At 36.5% G+C, this 25,453-nt stretch overlaps 1 protein-coding gene across 2 annotated transcripts in view; it reads left to right on the forward strand.

Annotated features, from left to right (window-relative positions):
- WDHD1 (WD repeat and HMG-box DNA binding protein 1) overlaps positions 1-25,453 on the forward strand; it is a 76,458-nt gene that overhangs the window by 30,960 nt on the left and 20,045 nt on the right. For both annotated transcript variants that reach the window (XR_011648338.1, XM_058293404.2), the window contains exons 10-15: positions 7,056-7,266; positions 10,133-10,320; positions 11,677-11,861; positions 14,538-14,779; positions 17,672-17,809; positions 20,390-20,546. Coding sequence is in view for 1 of the 2 variants with exons in the window: in XM_058293404.2 (XP_058149387.1) it covers positions 7,056-7,266; positions 10,133-10,320; positions 11,677-11,861; positions 14,538-14,779; positions 17,672-17,809; positions 20,390-20,546 (1,121 nt within the window). In the remaining variant the exon portion in view is untranslated. The remainder of the gene's footprint in view (positions 1-7,055; positions 7,267-10,132; positions 10,321-11,676; positions 11,862-14,537; positions 14,780-17,671; positions 17,810-20,389; positions 20,547-25,453) is intronic.

The following is a 25,453-nucleotide window of genomic DNA, read 5'->3' on the forward strand; positions in this document are numbered from 1 at the left end:
CTAGGAACTTTATCATTGGGTCCTCACTAAGGGATTGATGGGTGGGGTAATCAATCAAAACAGCAAACAGCTGAAATCCCCTCCCCTGCCATTAGCAAAGGGATAAATAATTAGCAATTTAAAAGCAAACTGGGAAGCTTGAGTGCCCTCTCTCACCCTGTTCTGCCTCTGGACCTGTTCCCTGCCCTCTTTGTGCCGCTTTTGCCATTTTTCCTCTGCCATATGGCCACGCAAGTAACCCTGGGGATTTATAATCTATAATGGGGAATTGTAGCTTGTAAATGAGCCCTCTTCATCCCTTTTCATCCCCTTCCTCACTACCTGGGACCCCTGCTCTGTTATTTTCTATTATTTTCTCCCATTTCTCGTCCCTCCCTACCTGAATAAGTTACTGGCCTAACTCACCCGGCATGCTCTTGAAATTCATTTCTGCAGCATTGCCAAGAGCCTAGATAAAATCTGGTGACAGAACTAGGACTTGTACATCCCAACAGTTACCTGAGAGATTCTGATAAAATCTCTTACTATTGACAGATCTCTCTTGTTGATTCTGTTTCCTTAGAGAACCCTGCCTAATACAGCTTGGTACTGGGAGTGGTCGTGAGGAACAGAGTCTTAAACATGGGATGTCTGAGGTGGTTCTGGGAGTTTTGCAAGTGACTCTCTACTCTTATTGGACTCAAGGGCACTAATGACTCCATTTCCAGTAATGAAGAGGCTGCTAACAGTCCTTGGCACGAGGTGGCAATCAAGATGAGCAAAATATCATTACTGGATTCCCCTTCTTGCATGCTTATAAGAAAGAAGCAAGGACCTGGGAGAGAGTGTTTTCAACATCTTAACAGAATATTGTGGAGTTAAAAGGTATAATGATGTTGGTTGGTTCCTCCTAGACACTCTGAATACTGTTACAAAAGAAAGAATTAAGTTCAAGGCTTCAAAATATCTGAGAACCAAACTCAGACTCTCACTGTAGGAGTAGGAGAGTTAAAAAGGAAACTAAAATCTTAACGCTGCAGGGTTTCTGCAGTTAAAATGAAGGTATTGTTTGGAAAAAGAATGGAACCCAAAGAATTGGAATGGAGACATATGGGATGATGATAATATTGGTGGGGACATTGGAACTCTAAATTCTACTGAGACTTTACCAGATAAGCCTGCAATGGCCTGCCCTGTCCAGACCACACCTTGCCAACCTTGTATTACTCAGCCCTGAGGCAGGTACCAGCCAAACTCCAACATGCACTGCCTAGCCTCTAGTCTGCCCAGAGGAAACTGCCTTCCAACCCCTGCCTCAAGAGATTAATCCTGTCTCACCAGAAGAAAATGTGAGAGAATGCCCTGAGGTCAGTAATTTACCAGGCGTTTCTAAATCCTTCTCCTTACCCACCCCTACCACCTCTCTTGTCTTCCACACCTATTACTAGACTAAAATTGCATCAAGCCCCCAAAGGTGAAATACAGTGAAATACTATCAGGAAGTAAGGTATACTCTGGAAGAACTGCATGAGTTTACTAACTTATATAGGCAGAAATCAGAGGAATATGTTTGAGAGTGGATATTAAGGGTATGGGATAATGGTGGAAGAAATATAAAGTTGGATCAGGCTGAATATATTGATATGAGCCGAAATTCTGGATTCAACACTGTACCTCTGTTGTAGAAGTTGAGAGAGGTTCAATTATTTGCGTATAGAAAGGTCAGGACCCAGGAATGATTTTGAGAAGGAAAAAATGGCTTATTGATGGCCGGCCAGACTTGGGAGTTTTCTGTTTCAAACCTGAGTCCCAAACAAGAATTTTGAGTAGCTTTTATAGAGAGAGGAAGGGCCAGATGGTTCCTTTGTTACAGTGCTCAATTGGCTTGAATTAGCATGTATCTTCCACATCCTAGGTAAGCTTTTTTCTAGATAAGCTTTTAGCACATTTGTTTTGCATTTTCCCTGAATATTTAAAGTTTATAGAGTTTGCATTGCTAAACTGTTTCCCAGGGCTGGAGTCCTTGCCATGGTCACCAAGGGCAGGACTGCAGCCCCTCTAGGGGTTAGAAAGGGCTCCAGCAGTTTGGGTGGCTGACTGAAACAGGGACCAAAAGAAGGTCAGAGGTTGAGATGCCTGATTTGCCCTGATATACAATAGAACAGGGAATTCAGAGGGTTAGAGAAATTGGAATGCTAGAAGGGATTTACCATTAGAGACCTGCCAGCCCACTCTAGCAATGTCCAGAGGGCTCACCTTTAACCAAAATATCACTATGGTCCACTCAGAGTAGGGGCTTATGGAGGTCAGGGGATCGATGGAGTTTTAGCTCAGTTTTGCCTCACAGTTGGTTCAGTGGGTCCCTAGACCCATTCTTTGGTTATTTCTCCAGTTCCAGAATACATAATTGGAATAGACATAGTTAGTAACTGGCAGAATCCCCACACTGGATCCCTGACTTCTGGAGTGAGGGCTATTATGGTTGGAAAGGCCAAGTAGAAGCCACTAGAACTGCCCCTGCCTAGCAAAATAGTAAACCAAAAGCAATCCCGGATTCCTGGAGAGATTGTAGAAACTAGTGCCACCATCAAGGATCTGGAGGCTGCAGGGGTGGTGATTCCCACCACATCCCCATTCAACTCTCCTATTTGGCCTGTAGAGAAAACAGATGTACCTTGGAGAATGACAGTAGATTATTGTAAAATTAACCAGGTGGTGACTTGAATTGCAGCTGCTGTCCCCAATGTGGTATCATTGCTTGAGCAAATCAGCACGTCCCCTGGTACCTGGTATGCTGTTGTTGATTTGGCACATGCTTTTTTCTCAATTGCTATTAGTAAAGACCACCAGAAACAGTTTGCTTTCAGCTGACATGGCTAGCACTATACCTTCACTGTATAGGGATGGTGGTTGTGCATGAGCTCAGCAACATGGACTTCCCCTCACTAAGGTTGACTTGGCTACAGTCCCTGCTGACTGCCTAATCTGCCAGCAGTAAGACTCACACTCAGCCCCCAATATGGCACCATTCCTCAATATGGCACCATTCCTCAAGGTGATCAGCCTGCTACCTGGTGGCAGGTTGACTACATTGGACCACTTCCACCATGGAAGGAGCAGTGGTTTGTTTTAACTGGAATAGACACATACTCTGGATATGGGTTTACATTTCCTCACACAATACTACCTCCAAAACTATCATCCATGGATTTACCGAATGTGTTATCTACCGCCATGTCATTCTACACAGCATGAGATCAGGGAACCCATTTACCAGCAAATGATGCGTGGGAATGGGCAAGTGCCCATGGAATTCACTGGTCTTACCATCACCCTGAAGCAGCTGGATTGATAGAATGGTGGAATGGCCTTTTGAAGACTCAGTTATGGTGCCAACTAGGTGGCAGTATCATGCAGGGCTGGGGCAGTGTTCTTCAGGAGGCTGTGAATATTCTAAATCAGCATCCACTCTGTGGTGCTGTTTTTCCCATAACCAGTATCCATGGGTCCTGGAATCAAGGAGTAGAAATGGGAGTGGCACCACTCACTATTACAACTAGTGACCCACTAGGAGAATTTTTGCTGACCCTGCAACCTTAAGCTCTGCTGGCCTACAGGTTTTAGTACCAAAAGGAGGAGTGGTATCACCACAATTCTGTTGAACTGGAAGTTAAAACTGTCACCTGGCCACTTTGGGCTCCTCTTACCTCTGAATCAACAGTCAAAGAAGGGAGTTACTTTGCTGACTGGGGGATTGATACTGACTTTCAAGGGGGGATAACACTGCATCTACATAATAGGAGTAAAGAAGAGTTTGCCTGGAATACAGGAGATCCTCTAGGGCCTCTCCTAGTACTTCCATGCCCTGCAATTAAAGTCAATGAAAAATTGCAACAATCCAATCCAAGCAGGACTAACAGTGGCCCAAAAGCTTCAGAAATGAAAGCCTGTATCACCCTACCAGGCAAAAAACCATGGCCAGCTGAAGTGCTTGCTGGGGATAACAGAAACATGGAATGGGTGGCAAAAGAAGTTAGTGATAAATATGAACTTCCAGCACATGACCAGTTACTGAAATGAGGACGGTAATGTCATGAATCTTTCTTCCTTGTTTCATTATGATTATGATTGTATATATACACAAAATGAATTTCTTTTTCTTCTCCCCAAACTTTTCCCTTATCATATAACAAGTTACATCAATTTCATGTCATAGTATTTGAGGATGTCAAGTTTAAGAGTGAATATTACCCAAGAACTTGCACCGTTTTCTGTAGGGAATTAATGCATTTCTGGTTATACACAGGAGAGTTGAACATTGTTAGGCGGAAATATATATATACATGTCTGTTACTGTTTTACTTAGAGACTGAGTATGGTTTAAGGTAATGTGTATGGTTGCCAAGTTGATGAGGGGTGGACTGTGATAGTTAGGCTAATGTATCGACTCAGCCACGTAATTGTGTCCAGTTGTTTGGTCAGGCAAGCACTGGACTAACTGTAATACAAGGGCATTATGGACTTTAGTCACCAATGACTTTACTGCAGTGGTAAATCATAGATAGCTGATTACATCAGTCAGGGAGATTGCCATTTGCAGTGAGTACCACTTTATCTAATCAGCTGAATGCCTTAAAAGGGGAAGTGATTCTAGCATTGAGTGACAATTTCCCAGCTCCTCTTTGAATAGCCAGCGTCTCCCAAAACTCATCAGGAACCTTCACTGGACTTTGATTGGAACCCCTGGTTGTAGCCTGCCTGTGGAACCTGGACTCGTGCATCCCCATAGTTGCATGAGAGACTGTGATAAAATCTCTTACTATTGACATATATCTCTTGTTGATTCTTTTTCTGTAGAGAACCCTGAATAATATAGCCAGTCTTATGATTTTTAGATAATAGATTGGCAGAATCTTATTTGGGGAATCTGTCTATGAGGAAAAAACTAAAGAAAGAAAAGATTCTTAACTCCAGGAAATAAAAAAAAGTATAAGGAAAAGTGATCATATATCTTTAAAAATGAGCTTAGTAGTAGTTCCTACCTCTCAGGGTTATTATGAGGATTAAATGAATTAACACATATAAAGAATTAGAACAATACTTAGCACACAGTAAGCTATTAATAAGTATTAGCTGTTATTAGTTTTAGTCAGCCATGAATAGCCTATTCACAGTCATAATAATCTAAACATTGTTTATTGATCCCACCAAATTGGGAATGTCTCTATGTCTATATTGGGAAGATTGGGGAAGGAGAATAGTGGGTGTGCATACATGAGAGTAAGGTTGGTTATAAAAGGGTGCCAAATCTTCATCTTCCATTCGAGTTAATAGAATCTGTTAAATAGATAATGCTTTAAACTCAAAAATTTAAAAATAGAGAATATTATTTATAAATATGGAGGGATGTGTCATAAGAAACAGCTAGAAGAGCAGAAAGGATTTACTCTGCAGAGAAGTAAGTTGGGGACTATGCAGAAGGCCATTTTCATTTTCATAATAAGCCCTATAAACTGGCTAATTTAGATATATGTGTAACTGATAAGAACAGAAAGTAATTTTTAATTTAAAGGAAAAAAAAACGTAGTTCAAAGGGTGGTCCCTTATGTAATCTTTAGCCCTTCTTTCCAGAATTAGCTGCTCTTCATTTTGGCTTTTACTCTTCACAGGACACATTTCTGTGTTAACACATGTAACACTTTATGGCCCTTAACATAAATATAAGGCACATTGTCATTTTCCAAAAAGAAAATTCAAAAAAGAGTCTGGCCAAATTGAGTGTATATAAACTTTGAGAGCCGTAGATCAAATAGTTAAATATCTTCTACCATTTAATTGATAATTCAATTACATATCAAATCATGTGTTTAAATATATGAAGTTTAGACATTTAGTTCTCTCATTTTATAGAATATCAATTTACTAGAGTACTGGTTATTTTCATCTGAAAGTTTTGAGATTTAGTCTTTTGAATCTGAATAGTAATCTCATTAGAATTTTGTACCATACTGTTAAGTTTCCATTGGCTTAACATTTAGGCAATTTTTATTCATCATTATGATGAATATGATCATCATTATGATCTCTACAGTGTATCTGGTTACTATTTCATTTTTTTTTAAGATTTATTTATTTCTCTATACCCTCATTGTTTTATGCTCACTGTCTGCTCTTTCTGTTTGCTGTGTGCTCTCTGTGTCTGCTTGTCCTTTTTTTTTTTTTTAGAATTCCCTGGGAATCAAACCGGGGACCCTTCGTGGGAAGGAGGTGCCCAACCACTTGAGCCACATCCACTCTCTGCTTGTTGTGTCTCTCATTGGGTATCCTCGTTGTGCCATCTGATTGTGTCTGCTCGCCACACCAGCCCATCACATCAACTTTCTATCTTGCTCAGCTTCTGTAGGAGGCACGGAAAACCAAACCAGGGACCTCCCGTGTGGTAGGCAGATGCCCAACTGCCTGAGCCACATTCACTTCCCTATCTCATTTTTTAAAATGACTTTAAAAGCTTTTTTACAGTTATATCCAGTACTTGCGGTGGTAGGTTCATATTCCCAGGATGTTAAATTTCTTTGCCTCCTTTGTTTTTCTATTGATTCTTTCAGTTGACTTCTGTAAGCATCAAAAAACAAAACAAACCACTACCTTTGACTGAGATCATTTAAAGCAAATATATCTTACCTAAGCAGTATCTACTTCAAAATAGAAGTAAATGGGAAAATGTCTTGTAATATAAGAGAATTGTTGGGATTTGATCATATTAATGTTATCATTCTAGGGAATGGTTTTTGAGAAATAAGACCTTGCCTTACATTTGGGTATATATAATAATTGTTTACATCTCTATCTCTAGATTTCTGTTCTATCTCTAAACTGTAAGGCTAAAATAAATATTGGGTCTTATTATATAAATATAAACACAATCCCAATAAAATAACTTTACTAATTATTCTTACCTGTCAGGGCATTTGCTACTTGATGGAGTCATAGGGCAATATTAAAGGGTTGCCTTTTGAGTAGCTGAACTTATCCAAATAATTTACTAATACTCTCTAATTTTTGTTGATTTCTTCAAGGTATCTAGGAGAGTAGAAAAGGATTACAACGATCTTTTTGATGGAGATGATATGAGTAATGCTGGTGATTTTCTAAATGACAATGCAGTTGAGATCCCCTCTTTTTCAAAAGGGAATATAAATGAGGATGAGGATGAGGATGATCTCATGCTGTCTTCAGTTCGTCCTAGACAGCGAAGTCACATCCTGGAAGATGATGAAAACTCAGTTGGTATGAATTTGATGCTATACATGTGATAATCTACCCTGTTAATATTTTAAATTTTTTATTTAAAATATTTATTTAACATAGTTACTGAATTTGGAATTCAACTAAAACCATGTTTAGAGCAAAATTTATAGCATTAAATGTTTATATTTAAAAAGAAAGGTCTCAAATCTATCATCTAAATTCTACCTTAATAAACTAGAAAAAGAAGAGGAAATTAAATCTGAAGCAAGCAGAAGGAAGGAAATAATAAAGATAAGAGCAGAAGTCAATGAAATTAAGAACAGAAAAACTATAGAAAGAATCAATGAACCCAAAAAGCTAGTTTCTTAAAAGATCAATAAACTTGATAAATCTCTAGATTGACTTATCAGAAAGAAAGACACAGATTACTATATAAGCAAGGAAAGAGGGGTCATCACTATAAATGTCCTGCACTATCTAATATTATAGCCACTAGCCACATTGTGGCTATTGAGCACATGAAATGCGGCTAGTCTGAATTGAGATGTATTGTAAATATAAAATGCAACCAGATTTTGAAGACTTAGTATGAAAGAAAAGAATGTAAATATCTTAATTATTTTTTATATTGAATTCATATGGAAATTATAATATTTTAGATATATTGGATTAAATATATATATATATTTTTTAAGATTTATTTTTCTTAATTTATTTCTCTCCCCTTCCCCCCCCCCCCCTCCAGTTGTCTGTTCTCTGTGTCCATTTGCTGCATGTTTTTGTCTGCTTCTGTTGTTGTCAGCGGCACGGGAATCTGTGTTTCTTTTTGTTGCTTCATCTTGCTGCGTCAACTCTCCGTGTGTGCGGCGCCATTCTTGGGCAGGCCGTGCTTTCTTTCACACTGGGCCGCTCTCCTTACGGGGTGCACTCCTTGCGTGTGGGGCTCCCCTATGCAGGGGACACCCCTGCGTGGCAGGGCACTCCTTGCTCGCATCAGCACTGCACATGGGCCAGCTCCACACGGGTCAAGGAGTCCCAGGGTTTGAACTGCAGGCCTCCCGTGTGGTAGACGGATGCCCTATCCACTGGGCCAAGTCCGCTTCCCTAAATATATTTCTTAAATTAATTTCACCTGATCCTTTTTACTTTTTTAATGTGACTACTAGAAATTTTTAAATTACATATGTAATTTGTATTATGTAATACATAAATGACATATGTACATATGTCAACAATTTAGATGAAATGGGCAAATTCCTTGAAAGGCACAAACTGCCAGGCTAATTCAAGAAGAAATAGATAACTTGATTAGTACGATATTCTTTAAAAAAATTGAATCCAGTTAAAACCTTCAAATAAAGTGATTATGCCAACATACATCCTAAACAACACATGTCAACATATCAGGTGAAAGACCAATATACTGGGTAAACTGTGCTGCATTTAAACCATATGGACTTTATAGAACAATAGTTCTCAAACATTTTTGTCTCAGGACCACTTTACACTATTAAAATTTATTGAGGACCTCAAAGAGCATTTGTTTATGAGTTACATTTATTGTTTTTTACCTTAATAGAATAAAACCGAGAAAAGTGAAAAAATATTTATTCACTTAAAAATAACATTAATAAACCCATATGTGAACATCAGTAATATTTTTAATGAAAAATAACATTTACAAAAACTAAAAAGAATTTTGCAAAAAGAGTGGCATTGTTTATCTTTTTGCAAATTTCTTTTATGCCTGACTTAATAGAAGATAGCAAGATTCTCTCCTCTTCTGGATTAAGTTTATGGCACTATGTTGTTTTTGTTTAAAGTATGTGAAGAGTTTTTGGCCTCACACAAATATGTAGTTTGAAAAGCAGTTTAATACCTTGTTCAAATGATTGTGGGTATTCTTTGATACTATACTATAACTCAAACACTGGTAGTTTCTTAAAGATTCTTTGTAATGTAGAATCTGGAACCTTTTTAGTGACTTTTTTTCAGCTCTATTACATTAAAATCCTTTATCTTGCACTTTGAATGGATCTTTTATCCATGTTTAATTTTGTAACATACTCACTGGATAATACTGGTTTACTGAGGTTTGCATAACCTTCTGAATATTGACACATTTTATTATCCAATATAAAAAATTCTATTTATTTTGTATCATTACCAATCTCATGAGAAGTTTTTAAGTGTCAATCATAAGGTGACAGGTAAAATTTTTTTCAAATATTATATTTTTTACTCAAGCTCACGTTTTATCATTGGCATGAAATACTGTCAGCTATTTTTCTTAAGTGACAGGCTTATTTAATTTACTTTCAAGAAAATGTCTGCAGGGCCGTGGGTATAACTCAGTGTTTGAGCGCCTCCTTCCCTTTTATAAGATTCTGGATTTAATTTCCAGTACCTCCTAAAAAGAAGAAAGAAAGAAAATGTCTGCAAATACCCAAATCGACCTACTATGGTTTATCTGGCATTTATTCTTTGGTCTCATGAAATCAGCAGCTAGGTCAGATTACAACTCAAACAGTTGCACAAGTGCTTTTTTTTAAGACAACTATTGTACTTTAGTACCCATCAAAACACTTCCTGTTTTTGCACAGATAATTTTCTTAATCTATGCAAGGATCTCAATTTATTAAAATTAATATTTTTTTCCTGCAATTGAGTGGAGGTAACAAGGCAGTGAATACTAATACAGTTTGATGCACTGCCTTTTTGGCACCAGCAGTTTTACTCACCATTCTTTTCACACTATTGGTGCAAACGTTGATGCAATGACAGAGGCAAATAGCTTGTTAGTATTACTAAGTGTGATTGGAAAGGATTATTAGATTCCATAATGCTTTTCTTTTTCTAGGTCATGGTATTTATGATTCTCTAATCATAAACCTTTGTATTCTAGATGTTACATTGCTAAAAACTGGTTCTAGTCTTCTCAAAGAGGAAGAGGAAGATGATCAGGCAGGCAGCATTCACAATCTACCACTTGTGGCATCTCAAAGGCCATTCTATGATGGGCCTATGCCAACTCCCCGACAAAAGCCTTTCCAATCAGGTTCTACGCCCTTACATCTCACTCACAGATTCATGGTAAGCTTTGGATCTATGCTTACTTTTAAATAGTTTTTCAGTGTTTTTCACTCTAGTTATTTTTGTTTGGTAAAATATATTTTAAGAACTGATAAACTGGCCTGGAGCCCTTTGGTCACAGTTTTGCAGTTAATTTATTTTATGTTTAACTCAAAGGTCCAATCTTATTTCAACCTTATTGAAAATTATGTTAAATAAAAGTTTGCTTCGCAAAATGACATGTCATGAACATAATTAAATATGACTATGTATCTTGCATCATCTCTTGACTATACTTCTGAAACTTATTTCTCATTTTATACTATAGATTGGAGGATTATAGTGATTCTAAAACATGTTAGAAACTGTTTTTAGAAGGCAACTCGTAGTACAGTATGTTAGAAGAGTTGATAAGTGCTATGAAAAGAAAAACTTTCTGCCCTTTCCCCATACACCATGCCCTATGGAATATAACTTCCCATGACAAAAATTTTTCCGTTTATTTACTAATACCTTTCCAACATTCAGAACAAGACCTAGCATAGTAGGCATTAAGTATAAATTTCTTGAATGGATAAATGAATGTATTAGCTTTTTTGCCTGAAGTTTGAGAGCATGAAAATGTTTTATGTTTGTCTTGTTGGTTATTTGGCATTTTTGGACTTTGTTGTCCTTTTTGAAAGGCATAGGCCTGGCATGAATTTGCACATAAATATTAAGGGTAATGTTTTATTTTAATAAAATTTTATTACTGTCAATGTCATCATCAGGGCTAGGTATTAATTTTTCATTAATGTTGACTATTTTATTAATAGTTATATTTGTGGTAAAGGAGAGGAAGCATTAGATCCTAGTGTGTGCGTATAATGTGGGAGTAAGTTTTCCAAATGTATCAATTTATGTTGCCTTAAATGTAAATATTTTTTCCTATAATATATACTACTTAATTGGAACAGAAAAATTGGCTATCATTTGCATCCATATTTGTAAATAAGCTAACTTTTTAAAATATTTCTTTTCAGGAATTTAATTGTTCAGTTGTTCAAAAGCAAATAGTAAAGTTATTTTTATGATAGCCATGTAATTAAAAAAATTTTTTTTCCATGTAATTTATTTTTAAAAGTTAAATGAAATGCTCCAGTTGCCAATAAATAAATACATATGTGCCTTTTTCTCACAAAGAGAAGAAAGATTAGTAAATGTAGCTCTCATGATACTTGTTATCTGAAACTAGATAGAATTAGATGTTCTGTGGTTGTAATCATGTAAACCTTGATACAGACCTGAATTATATTTGTTAATTTGTGCAGCTTTAGTGTACTAATTATAGGAGTCTCCATTTTTCTCAGACTTACATTTAATCTTACATTTTTGTAGGTGTGGAACTCTATTGGAATTATTCGCTGCTATAATGACGAACAAGACAATGCCATAGATGTGGAGTTCCATGATAGTTCCCTACACCATGCAACACACTTATCAAACACTTTGAATTATACAGTAGCAGATCTTTCCCATGAGGCTATTTTGTTGGCATGTGAAAGCACTGATGAACTAGCAAGGTAAATTTAAGGTTTTTAGGATGAATTTGGCACTGTTAAACTGTTAAGATACTGTTGTTAAAATTAAAGACAAAAAGTTAAAACAGAATGATATCTTTTGTAGAATAAAATTGCAGAAAGAGTTTAGTACAAATATCAGCAAGCCCATAACACTTCAGAATGCAAATTCTCGTTTTGCCTTAATTGTCTCCTGTATACATTCTCTAACTATATATCAAACTGACATGACATGATTTGCAATGCAAGAGAAAAGGGACTATTTTTTACATTGTTTGCTTTTTTAAATTATTATTATTATAAGCAATATACGTTCTTAGTAAAAAATAAATAAAACTTAGTACAGAATTTTGAAAATACATAAGTTCTCTCAGTTCTCTCATAACTATTACATAACTACCATTAACAATTTGATATGTATCCTTCTATATTTCAGTATGAATTACCCTTTTTGTTTACTTTATTACTTTATAATTTATGCACCCATCACTTTTACAGTTTGATGAGTTTGACAAGGTAACCACTACCATAGTCCAAATATAGAATGTTTTTATTCCCTCAACAAGTTCCCTTTGCAGTTAATCCCATCTCAGCCCTGAGCAACTACTGATCTATTTTCTGTCACTACAGATTAGATTTGAGACCTCTCTTTAAAAAAATTAAAAGGTAACTCATACCCCAAAAATGTTACCAGTCTATATGCACTTCTCATCAATTTTTTTTTTAATGAATAAATTTTGGACTTCTTTACATGTTTTTACAGATAGATGTATTGATGCGATGATTTAGAAGCAAATGATTATGATGGAAAAGCAATGGATGCAGAATTCCTATTTTTTTTAAAAAAGAAAAGAAAAATATTTTACTAGGCTTTTTGTTATTCCAGCCAAATTGCCCTCTCCTGATGTTTTTTCTTTAGCTCAGCATTATACTAATAAACTTGATCATGGATTTTACTAATTCCCAGGTATTTTCAAATTAAAATCTTTCTGATTGGATGTATTGTCTCCTTGCTACTCAAAGTGTGGTTCACAAAGTAGGAGCATGGGTCACCTAGATCTTGTTTGAAAATGCAGACACTCAGGCTCCACCCAGGACCACTGTATCGGAATCTGCATTTTAACACAATTTCCAGGTGATTGCGCATTAAAATCGGAGAAACACCATAGTAGGTCATTTTAACATTTTAATTGGTATCTGTCTTTTCACATTGTAAATTCAGCTCAGTATTTATTATTAAATTATATCCATTTATTAAAATAAATTGTTGCCTCATTATCTCTAACTCAGAATATCTTCCATAATTATAATATTTAATTCTATGTGCAATTTTTATTTCAGCTATTTTTGTTTTTTTTTTAAGATATATTATTTCACAGCCATATGCAATATGTTACTTTTTATTTTAAAATTGAACTTTAAAATTACTTTTCAGAAAGTCAGTGCTCTCTCTGACTCCAAACACTTACGGTATCTGCCCTCCAAAGCTTAAAGAATGTGTGTTTAATAATAATTTACATGCTTGTATATACATGCAAAGAAAAAAAAGCAGGAACATCAACATGTTAACTATGGTTGATAATTTTGCTGCTGGGATTATGTACAATTTTCTTTTTTTTCTTTTCTTTCATATTACCATTTTTTGCAATGAAAACTATTGCTTAACATTTTTTTTCTTTGAGTTTTTTTTTAATTATTTATTTTTAAAAATTACATTTAAAAAATATGAGGTCCCATTCAACCCCACCGCCCCCACCCCCCACTCCCCTCACAGCAACACTCTCTCCCATCATCGTGACACATCCATTGCACCTGGTAAGTACATCTCTGAGCATCACTGCACCCCATAGTCAATGGTCCACATCATAGCCCACACTCTCCCACGTTCCATCCAGTGGGCCCTGGGGGGATCTACAATGTCCCGTAATTGTCCGTGAAGCACCACCCAGGACAACTCCATGTCCCCAAAATGCCTCCACATCTCATCTCTTCCTCCCATTCCCCAAACCCAGCAGCCACCATGGCTACCCTTCCCACACCCATTCCACATTTTCTCTGTGGACATTGGATTGGTTGTGTCCATTGCACATCTATGTCAAGTGGGGGCTTAGATTCCACATGGATGCTGGATGCACTCCTCCTGCTTTCAGTTGTAGACACTCTAGGCTCCATGGTGTGGTGGTTGACCTTCTTCAACTCCATGTTAGCTGAGTGGGGTAAGTCCAATAAATCAAAGTGTAGGAGCTGAAGTCTGTTGAGGCTCTGAGCCTGGGTGTCATATTATCAGTCCAGAGATTCAAATCCCCTAAATATATCTTAAACCCCAGCACCAACTACAATTCCAATAAAGTTTGCTTAACATTTTGATACCTTCTTCCTTTTTTTAAATTTGGTTGTGATATTGTATGTGTTTACAACATAGAATCATGCTCTGCATATATCTAGTCTGCCTTTTTAATTTTATATTGTGAGCATTTCCTATATCTTATATTCTTCACATGCCTGTTAATAGTTTTAATAGTTCATTTTAAGGATATTTCATAATTATGTTCTTCAAGGTAGTTCTTGTACTATTAGTGTCTAATAGAAAGACTATTTGGTTTTATTAATGGATATCATGATTTTATATATATAGAAACATGAAATATGAGTTTTTTTCTGTCTTGTTTTAATTTTTAGCAAGCTTCACTGCCTGCACTTTAGTTCTTGGGATTCAAGCAAAGAGTGGATGGTAGATATGCCTCCGAATGAGGATATTGAAGCCATATGTCTTGGTCAGGGATGGGCTGCTACTGCCACGAGTGCCTTGCTTCTTCGAATTTTTACTATTGGAGGTGTTCAGAAAGAGGTCTTTAGCCTTCCTGGACCTGTGGTGTCAATGGCAGGACATGGAGAACAGCTTTTCATTGTTTATCACAGAGGTAGATTTTTCTCAGTCTTTTATCTTTATGATTTTACCAGGATCTGAAATAAAATGACTATGGTTTATGCTTTTTTTAAAAAAAGACTTTTTGTTTTGGATTATATATCTTGCTTTTATTTTAGCATTTGAATCAGTATAATCTTTGAATTTGAATGTACAGAATTTTTTGATCATGTTCACTACTAGTAATAAAAATGAAAACATTTTATTTTTAGAAAAACTATAGTATAGATAGAATTCCAAGGTAGAATTCAGTTAATTATGTCCATGTCTATATCTTATTTCTTTGCAAACACAGGAAAGAATTTTCAGAGTTTAAATACCTGAAGGTCCAAAATAACTTTGAATGTGACTTTTTAAAAAGTACTGCCTGTTTTCCTTACTTCATATTCTATTTTCAGTCTCCACTTTTGCTAACACTGGTCTTATTAAGGTTATTGGTGACTTTCACATTGTCCAAACTGTAATCTATTTATGCTTACTTTTTTTACAATTCCATCAGAAATACTTTCTTCTCTTGGCTTCTGTGACATCACTCTCCCAATCTTTTTTCTCACTGGTACTTCCCTTCTTCAGTTCTTTTGCTGGCTTCTCCTGCTATGCTTACTTGTTAGCTGAAGTACCCGGTGCTCAATGACAACCACCGTTTTCTCTAGTACTGTAAGTCAGGGAATTTCAGTCTTTTAATTCCTAACCACAGCAAGAAATACATTTTTACATTGCTATGCAATACATGCCTGCGACTATTACTGAAATAGAAGTTCTCCTGGATGATATTTACTCTTTGATTTCATTTTTGTTTAAATGCCTATTGCAACTTTTTAAATTGATTTTATGACTCATAGGTCAAAAAATGCAGTTTGAAAGACTACCCTGCAGAATCTCATCAAGGCCCATGGCTTTAAATACTTCTTTGTGTCTGAGACTTCTAAGTTGATAACAGCAGCCCTCACCTTTCCCTGTGTGTCAAGACTTAAATACCTCACTGCGCACTTGAAAGCTCTTTGTAGGATTTTTCATTTTATTTTGTTTTAGACAACTTAATTTGAAATAATTTCAAACTTAAAGAACAGTTGCAAAAATAATACAAAAACAATATAGAGAATGCTAATAAACCCCCTACTAAGATTTACCATAGAACTCCAGTAAATACTCTACTCAGGTTTACCAACTTCTCGCATTTCTTTTCTTTTTTCCCTCTCTTCTTCCTTTCATCTCTGTTTTCTAAACATTTGAGAGAGGTAGCATACATCATCCTCCTTGAACACTTAATACTTTAATTTCTGTTTCCTAAAAACAAGGTTGTTTACTTATATAACCTCATTAAGTACAATTATAAAGTTCAAGAAATTTAATATTCATATAAAGCATTAAGTCTATACTCCAATTTTTTTTTTCGATTTTCCCAATAATGTCCTTTTGGGCATTTTCTGTTCTATTATTAAGTCCAGTCCAGGATCATATATTACATTTAATTGTCACTGTCTCTTTAGTCTGTCTTTTTTAAAAATTGTGGTAACATATATACAACATAACTCAACATAAAGTTTCCTATCTCAGACACTCCCAAGCATGCATTTCAGTGGGATTAATCACATTCACAGTGTTGTGCTATCCTTTCCACCATCCATTATCATCAACCCAAATAAAAGCCCTATACTCATTCCACATTAATTCCATGTTTCCCCTCCTCTCACCCCTGGTAACTTGAACTCTACTTTCTGACCCTGAATTTCCATAGTCTCGTTATTTCATGTAAGTGAAATCATACAATGTTTGTACTTTTAGATCTGACTTATTTCTTTCAACATGATGTCTTCAAAGTTCATCCATGTTGTAGGATGTATCAGAACTTCATTTTTTTTTATGGCTGAATAATACTCCATTGTGTTATGTACCCCACTTTGTTTATTCATTCATCTGTTGATGGATACTGGTTGCTTCTACCTTTTGACCATTGTGAATAATGATGCTATGAATATCAGTATATAAATCAAGTCCCTGCTTTCAATTCTTTGAGGTATATACCCAAAGTAGGATTGCGATGATCATATGGTAGTAGTTTTGTGGTTAACTTTTTGAGGAACTGCCAAATTTTCCATCTACATAGTGTTTTGATAAGCATCTCAAACTTGGTTGCAGTAAAACCTTTACTTTTTTTTTTACCCCCCTCTAAACTTGCTTCTTTACTTGGTCTCCTCATTTCCATAAATGATGTGCTTCTTATCTCTCATATTACCATGTTTTGGCTATACTGACTTCTTTCTTTTCTTCAAACCCTCCAAGCTTATTTCTACCTTATGACCTTTTTTTTTTTTTTAGCTCTTTCCTCTGTCTACTACAGTGTTCTCGCCCCTAATATTTGCATGCCTGGCTCCAACTTGCAAATTCTATCTCTGCTTAAATTTTAATTTTTCAAAGAGACCACTTCTGACTATCCAGTCTAAAGCAACTATTCAGCCTGGCACTTTATATCCCATTATTATTTTAGCACTTAGCACTTTTTGTTATCTTCCTTTTTTATTTTTATTTTTGTCTGTCTCCTTCTACCTAAATATAAATTTCATGAGAACAGTGACTCTGTCTTGTTTGCCACTGTAGTCCCAGTGCCTAGGACAGTGCCTGGATATAAAAAGCTTCCTGTAAGTATTTCTGGAGAGAATGAATGAGCATTTATAAGCATTTTTTATATAATCCATGTATAACATTATGTGCATAATGTAACATTCTGCTTTTCATATGTGAATGCACGGTGCCTTAGTTGAGTTGTCCATAAAAAGTAGTGCTAATTAATAATTTGTCACAAAATGAATTCATTTCACAGAAAATAATTGACTGGTTATAGGTGAAGAAACTTTGATGCCTGATTTACATATATGTTTCATGCTAGGTACAGGATTTGATGGGGATCAGTGCCTTGGAGTTCAACTGCTAGAGCTGGGGAAAAAGAAAAAACAAATTTTGCATGGTGACCCTCTTCCTCTTACAAGGAAATCCTACCTTGCATGGGTTGGGTTTTCGGCTGAAGGCAAGATAAATTTATTTCTTTATATTAAAGACATTTTCAAGGGGAAAATAATTCCACTGTTTTATTCCTACTTAAATTCTTTTAGGGTAAATTGTCTGTATTTTTAATTTAAATTTATTTATCTTAATATGTTAGAAAGACTGGAAATGTTAGGCAAGTTAGCCATTGTTTTATGTATGTTTTATGTAGGTTTTTTAATGTAGCCTTTGTTCTTCATGAGACTTCTGATTAGAAAACTTGCAAAAATGGGAAATATTTTTCTGAAAGTGCTTATTAGGTGGCATGGAGGAAATACAAATTAATGGTTAAGTTGTAACTTTTCTATTTAGATTGGTGCAAAAGTAAGTGCGATTTTGCATTGTTGAAATTTGCCATTTGATATTGGCATACATTCTTAAATAATTGTGGTTATGTTGTGCATCATTTTAATGTGCATTTCTCGCTTTATGCTTTTTTGCTAATGACTCATTACTTGCTGTTTATATTTATTTTAGACTATGGAAATGATGTTAGAAAAAAGCTAATTTGAGCGATTTTCTTATTTGGGTTCAAATGGGTTGTAAAGCAGCAGCGACAACTCGCAACATCAACAATGCATTTGACCCAGGAACTGCTAACATACAGTGCAGTTGTGGTTCAAGAAGTTTTGCAAAGGAGACACTAGAGCCTTAAAGATGAGGAGTGTATGGCCAGCCAGCAGAAGTTGACAACGACCAACTGAGAGCAGTCATTGAAGCTGATCCTCTTAAACTATACGAGAATTTGCAGAAGAACTCAACATGGGCCATTCTACAGTCGTTCGGCATTTGGAGCAAATTGGAAAGGTGAAAAAGCTCAATAAGTTAATCTGCTCTTATTCTATGCACAACAACAAACCATTTCTCAATTGGATTGTGAGGTGTGATGAAAAGTGGATTTTATATGACAACTAGTGGCGACCAGCTCAGTGGTTGGACCGAGAAGAAGCTCCAAAGCACTTCCCAAAGCCAAACTTGCACCAAAAAAAGGTCATGGTCACTGTTTGTTGGTCTGCTGCCGATCTGATCCACTATAGCTTTCTGAATCCCGGCAAAACCATTACATCTGAGAAGTATGCTTAGCACGTAGATGAGATGCAGCAAAAACTGCAACGCCTGCAGCTGGTATTAGTCAACATAAAGGGCCCAATTCTTCTCCACAACAACGCCCAACTGCATGTCACACAACCAACACTTCAAAAGTTGAACAAATTGGGCTATGAAGTTTTGCCTCATTTGCCATATTCACCTGACCTCTCACCAACTGACTACCACTTCTTCAAGGATCTTGACAACTTTTTGCATGGAAAATGCTTCCACAACCAACAGGATACAGAAAATGCTTTCCAAGAGTTTGTCAAATCCCGAAGCATGGATTTTTAGGCTACAGGAATAAAAAACTTATTTCTCATTGGCACAAATGTGTTGATTGTAATGGTTCCTATTTTGATTAATAAAAATGTGTTTGAGCCTAGTTATAATGATTTAAAATTCACAGTCAGAAACTGCAGTTCCTTTTGCACCAACCTAATAGCAGATTCTCAGAGAAATCAGGAATTTCTAGAGCTGCACTCTACTATGGTAGCCACTAGCTTTGTGAGGCTATTAAGCACTTGAAATGTGTTCATCTGAATTGAGGTGTGCTGTATTTCAGCTCACATGGTATTTCGTTGGACAGTGCTATTGTAGACTCACTTAACAGTGGCTTATGACAGATGATATAAAGGTCATTGAGTACTTTATCTTAAAGGACCTGTTATCCCTGTCTCAACGGCTCAAATATTTTTTTAAGTAGAGCTTTGTGTCCTTCAGTTAATTACATCATTAATTAATCCAGTTTGTCATGATAAAAATCAACCATTTCTTGATGTGTTTCCCATTGAGATAGTATTATTTACATTTTAATAATGTGACTGTTAACTACTTCCATCATGTAGCTTTTTTTCCCCCAAATACCAATCATATCCAGACTCTGAGCAAACTGTTGTTTGCAGAGTGAAAATGGTGTGATGCCAAAGATAAGAGAAAGGGTAATTAGGTAATTTGCCCTATACTTCCTAAGGGGAGGGTAAAGAGTTGGGAAACAGGTGGTTACCTGTTTTCCTAGGTAATAATCGCATACCTAGTAGCTGGGGACAGAACAGTGGCCAGACCAAGAGAGAGAGGGTGTGGGGGCAGAAAAGTACCAAAGACAAATTTCTCTACATCATAACCTTGCATCAGGGTCTAGTTATTTTTCCAAGTCCTCTTACCAGGGAACCTTCAAGCCTAATTTTATTCAGATCAGCTTAAAAGTTATTATTGTTTTATTCCAGCAGATGGCATAGTTTTCACTGTAACAATCAGTGTTTTCTCTTTGGGTAAATTTTTAGTCATATTACTTGTAATTTTTTCTGTCCTCAGTTAGATCTTACTCTTTGTAATTAATGAAATTTTAATCTTTTATTATTTGCCCTTTTCGCTTTTGGTAAGTTTATATATTGGTATGTATTTTTTGAATTAGGGTTTATTTAACAAATATGTAGCTATGTTTCCAAATGATTTTTTTTCTTTTTTTGTATAGGTACTCCCTGTTTTGTGGACTCAGATGGCATTGTTCGAATGCTTAACAGGGGGCTTGGTAATACATGGACTCCTGTGTGTAACACAAGAGAACACTGCAGAGGAAAATCTGATCACTACTGGGTGGTTGGTATCCATGAAAACCCCCAGCAACTGAGGTGGGCAATCAGAAAGTTTCTAAAGTTGACTCTTTTTAGAAAGTACTTTTTTTTTTAAGGTATCAAGTTTTCTTTTGCCTTTTTAAAGATTTATTTCTTTTTGTTTATTTCACCCGCTCTCGTTGATTCACTCACTATCTGCTTGTCTTCTTTTTAGGAGGCACTGGAACTAAACCCGGGGCCTCCCATGTGGGAGGCAGGCACCTAATTGCTTGAGCCACCTCCACTCCCTGTTCTGTTTTATCTCTCATTGTGTTTCTGTGCTGTATCTCTTTTTTTTAATCTAAATATACTTTTTTTCCCTTCCCCATCCTCTCCCCCTCACTGCTGTTTTTGCTGTCTGTGTCCATTCACTGTGTGATCTGTATCTATTTCTCTTTTTTTGTCTTCTCTTTTCATCTCTCTCCCCTGGGATTCAAGGGATTTGGTCCTGGGGACCTCTGATGTGGAGAGAGGTTCCCTGTCAATTGTGCCATCTCAGTTCCTGGTCTCTGCTGTGCTTCACCTTGACTCTTCCCTTCATCTCTCTTTTGTTGTGTCATCATCTTGCTACATGACTTGCACAGGCACTGGTTCACCGCGTGGACACTGGCTCACCACACGGGCACTCACTTGGACACTTGGCTTGCCATGCAGGCACTTTCCGCACTCTCTCTTGGTTGCGTCATCTTGTTGCATCAGCTTGCTGTCTTCCTCTCCTTCTTTAGGAGGTATCAGGAACAAAACGCAGGACCTCCCATGTGGTAGACAGGAGCATAGCTGCTTGAGCTACATCCACTTCCCTAGAAAGTACTTTGAAATTCTTTGTATAATGTGCTTAAAATGTGTTCATCTCTCATCTTAGTTACGGCCTCTAAATGATAGTAGCTCTTTATTTAATATCAGTTGATGGAGAAAATGCATGACAAAGCATAACAAAAAGCTTTTATAGTCCTAAAAATTATACTTTAAAAGAAATTTTAATTAGAAGTCACATCATCTAAAATATAAAATTTCTGCTCCATAAAGTGGAAGCTATTTTTTTATAGTTTATTCAAGTATATCACTCATATGTAAACATACATAGACAATAAGTTTATAGTAATAGTTGTGAACCTATAAAACAAACATATATAATATCATACAGGGATCTCAAACCTCACCTCACCCTACCACTAGTACTTTGCATTGTTGTGAAGCATTTTTAACTAATGATTACAGGGCATCCTCAAAATATTACTAACTAACATATCTTACCTGTGGTATACTTTTCCCAAAACCCAGCCTATTATTATTATTACTATATCATTTATACATGAACATACATAAACAATAAGTGTATAGTAAAAGTTGTGAACTTACAAAGCAAACATGCATAACATCATACAGGGTCCCATACATCAACCCACCACCAACACCATGCATTGTTGTAAGACATTTGTTACAAATTATGAAGGTATATTGTCAAAATCTTACTAATAACTCTAGTCCTTATCTTATATTTGGTGTATTTTTACCCCAACCCACCCTATTATTTTTTCTTAAGTTCATTTTTCTGTGCAGAATTCCGTACAACATCCCCCTATCAACACACCACACTGTAGTAGAACATTTGTTACAGATTATGAAATCATATCATTAGACTATTACCAGGTCCATAGCATACATTTGGCACACTTTTTCCATATTCTGCCAATTATCAACACAGTACATCTTTGGCATAGATGTATAAATATTACATTACTACTATTAACCATAGTCCATAAGTCACTTCAGTTGTATTTTTCCCATGCTTCTCCATATTCCCACCGCCAGCAATAGTGATGTACATCTGCTGTAGCTCACAAAGAACACCCTTGCATCTGTACCATCAACCACAATTCTCATCTACCCCTGGGTTTACTGTATTAGTCAGTCCTTAGATTATTCTCAAGCTTTCTTTCAATTGGCATTTACATCCCTAGACTATCCTTTTCAGCTACATTCCCATTTATAAACCAGATATTACTCACTATAATGTATTATCATCAACTCTATACATTCCCATACTTTTACAGTAAAGTTAATTAAAATTTAAATGCATTAAACATTAGTCCATCTCAGTCCTCCTCCTATGTCCCTTAAGAATCCACCACCTACCACCAGGTCTTGAAAATATCTTCCTACATTTTCTTCTAGAAGCTTTATGGTTCTTGCTTTTATATTTAGGTTTTTGATCCATTTTAAGTTAATTTTTGTATAAGGTATGGCAAAAGGGTCCGTTTTCCTTCTTTTTGCTACGATATTCAAGTTCTCTCAGCACCATTTGTGGAATGGACTAGATGGGTTTGACAGGCTTATCAAAAATCACTTAGTGTCCACTCCACCTCTAAATTGAGAGGGGACTTAGATCCCACGTGACTGATGAATGCGATTCTCCTGCTTGCAGTTGTAGACACTCTCAGTTCCCTGGTGTGGTAGTTGACCATCTTCACCTCCCTGTTAGCTGACCGGGTGTGGACTTCACCATCCCACAGTCCACAGGATGGAGGAATAAAATATGGTATTCTACTATAGAACTACTGTGACTCTAGCAGTGGAAGAAATTGTATCATTGATATGGAGACAGTGGCCACAGGAGTTTGCTGAGGGCAAGGAGAGGGAAGAAGAGGTGTGATATGGGGTATTTTTGGGGTTTGGAGTTGTCCTGAGTGATATTGCAGGGACAGAAGCAGGACATTATATATCCTGCCATAACCCACTGAATGGACTGGGGGAGAGTATAAATTACAGTGTGAACTATAATCCATGCTGTGTAGCAGTGCTCCAAAATGTATTCACCAATTGCAATGAATGTGTCACAATGATGAAAGCAGTTGTTGATGTGGGAGGAGTGGGGAGATGGGGTGTGGGGTATATAGGAACCTCTTATATTTTTTAACATTTTAACATTTTCTGTGATCCATGTATCTTTAAAAAAAAACAATTAAAAAGGAAAATTTGCTATATTAAAAAAAAATCACTTGAACATAGATGTGAGGGTCTGTTTCTTAACCATCAGTTTGGATCCATTGATCTGTGTGTCTGTCTTTATGCCAGTACCATGCTGTTTTTACTATTGTAGCTAGGGTATATGATTGAAAGTCCAGAAGTGAGAGGCCTACAACTTCGTGTTTCCTTTTTAAGATGTTTCTGGCTATTCAGGAAACCTTACCCTTCCAAATAAATTTGATAATCATGTTTTCTGTTTATTTTTAAAATCCTGAAAGAATTTTTATCAGGATTGCATTGAGTCTATATATCAATTTGAATAGAAATGACATCTTAATGATATTTAGTCTTCCAATCCATGAACATGGAATGTTCTTCCAATTATTAGTATTTGTCTCTTTCGATTTCTTTTAATAATGAGTTACAGTTTTCTGAGTACAAGTGCTTTATGTTGTTCGTTAAGTTTATTCCAAAATATTTGGGTTTTTCTGTCATATTTTACCATCTTGCTGGATATAAGATTCTTGCCTGGAAGTTTTTCTCTAGAAGTATCTTAAATATATCATACCACTGTCGTCTTGCCTCCATGATTTCTGATGAGAAAGCGGCACTTAATCTTATTGGGTATCCCTTATATGTTATGCATTGCTTTTCTTTCACTGCTTTCAGAATTCTCTTTGTCTTTGTCAGTTGATATTCTGATTAGTATGTGTCTCAGCGTTGGTCTATTCAGATTTATTCAGACGGGAGTACATTATGCTTCTTGGACATGGATACCTATGCCTTTCAATAAGGTTTGGACATTTTCTATGATTTTTTCTTCAAATATTCCTTCTGTCCCTTTTCACTTCTTTTCTCCTTCTGGGATACCTATGGCCTGTATGTTTGCTTGTCTCTGGCTATCATTTAGTTCCCTGAGACCTTGTTCAATTTTTTCCATTCTTTTCTTCATCTGTTCTTTTGTATGTTCGCTTTCAGAGGCCCTTTCTTCAAGCTTACCAATCCTTTCTTCTGCATCCTCAAATCTGCTATTATATGATTCCATTGTATTTTTTTTTTCATTATTGTACTTTCATTCCGGTAAGATCTGCTATTTTTCTATGTATGCTTTCAAATTCTTCTTTGTGTTCATCCAGTGTCTTCTTAATATCCATAATCTCTTTAGCCATTCATTGAATTTATTAAGGAGATTTGTTTGAACCTATATAATTGGTTGTCTCAACTCCGTTATGTCATCTGGAGGTGTGTCTTATTCCTTTAACTGGAGGCGCATCTTCTTCCTTTAACCAGTTTCTTGGCGTGCATTGGAATTTTTGTTGTTGTCTTAGCCTCTACCTTACTAGATAAGTTTATTCTTGGTGCAGTTTCTTTCTTTAATTTAGGGCTTTATTGCCCTTTCTCTCTTGGCTAGTTGTATAGTATGAGGCAAGGATATAGTTGGTGCTGCAAGCTGTGGAGGCTCAAGCTGCCCTCATTGCCCCCAGTGACTGTGAAGCTTCTTTCAACTTTCTCCTTTGCCAGGGGTAGGGACAGAGCCACAGCTGTGTGTAATAATCCAGGTTGTGCAGACCTAGACTGTAGTTGCCTAGAGAGACTGATTGAAGCTTCATAACCCTTTCTTCCCTACCTGGGGCAGGGATGGAGCTATAAGCGTGGGCAGCAATCTATGCCGTATGGGTCTAGAACGATCACATTTGCTCCAGTAGATTTCCACCTATTCAGTCTGTGCCAGCCAGTTGTTCCTGCAGTTACCCAGAGAAGCTGGTACAAGGCTTAGCTGTCTCCTCCCTGGCAGGGTGGGACTGAAGCCTAGGTTAGGGCTGCAGTCTGATCTGGGTGAAAGAAATGGGTTTCTTCTGTCACTGTGATTTTCAGTCAGCCTGGCTTTTCCTCATGCTGGAGGCAGAGTCAAAATTACAGCTACTGGTCTCTTTCCAACTTGGACAGGTTCAAACTTT

Source organism: Dasypus novemcinctus, chromosome 3, assembly GCF_030445035.2.
Source record: "Dasypus novemcinctus isolate mDasNov1 chromosome 3, mDasNov1.1.hap2, whole genome shotgun sequence".
Classification (NCBI taxonomy): domain Eukaryota; kingdom Metazoa; phylum Chordata; class Mammalia; order Cingulata; family Dasypodidae; genus Dasypus; species Dasypus novemcinctus.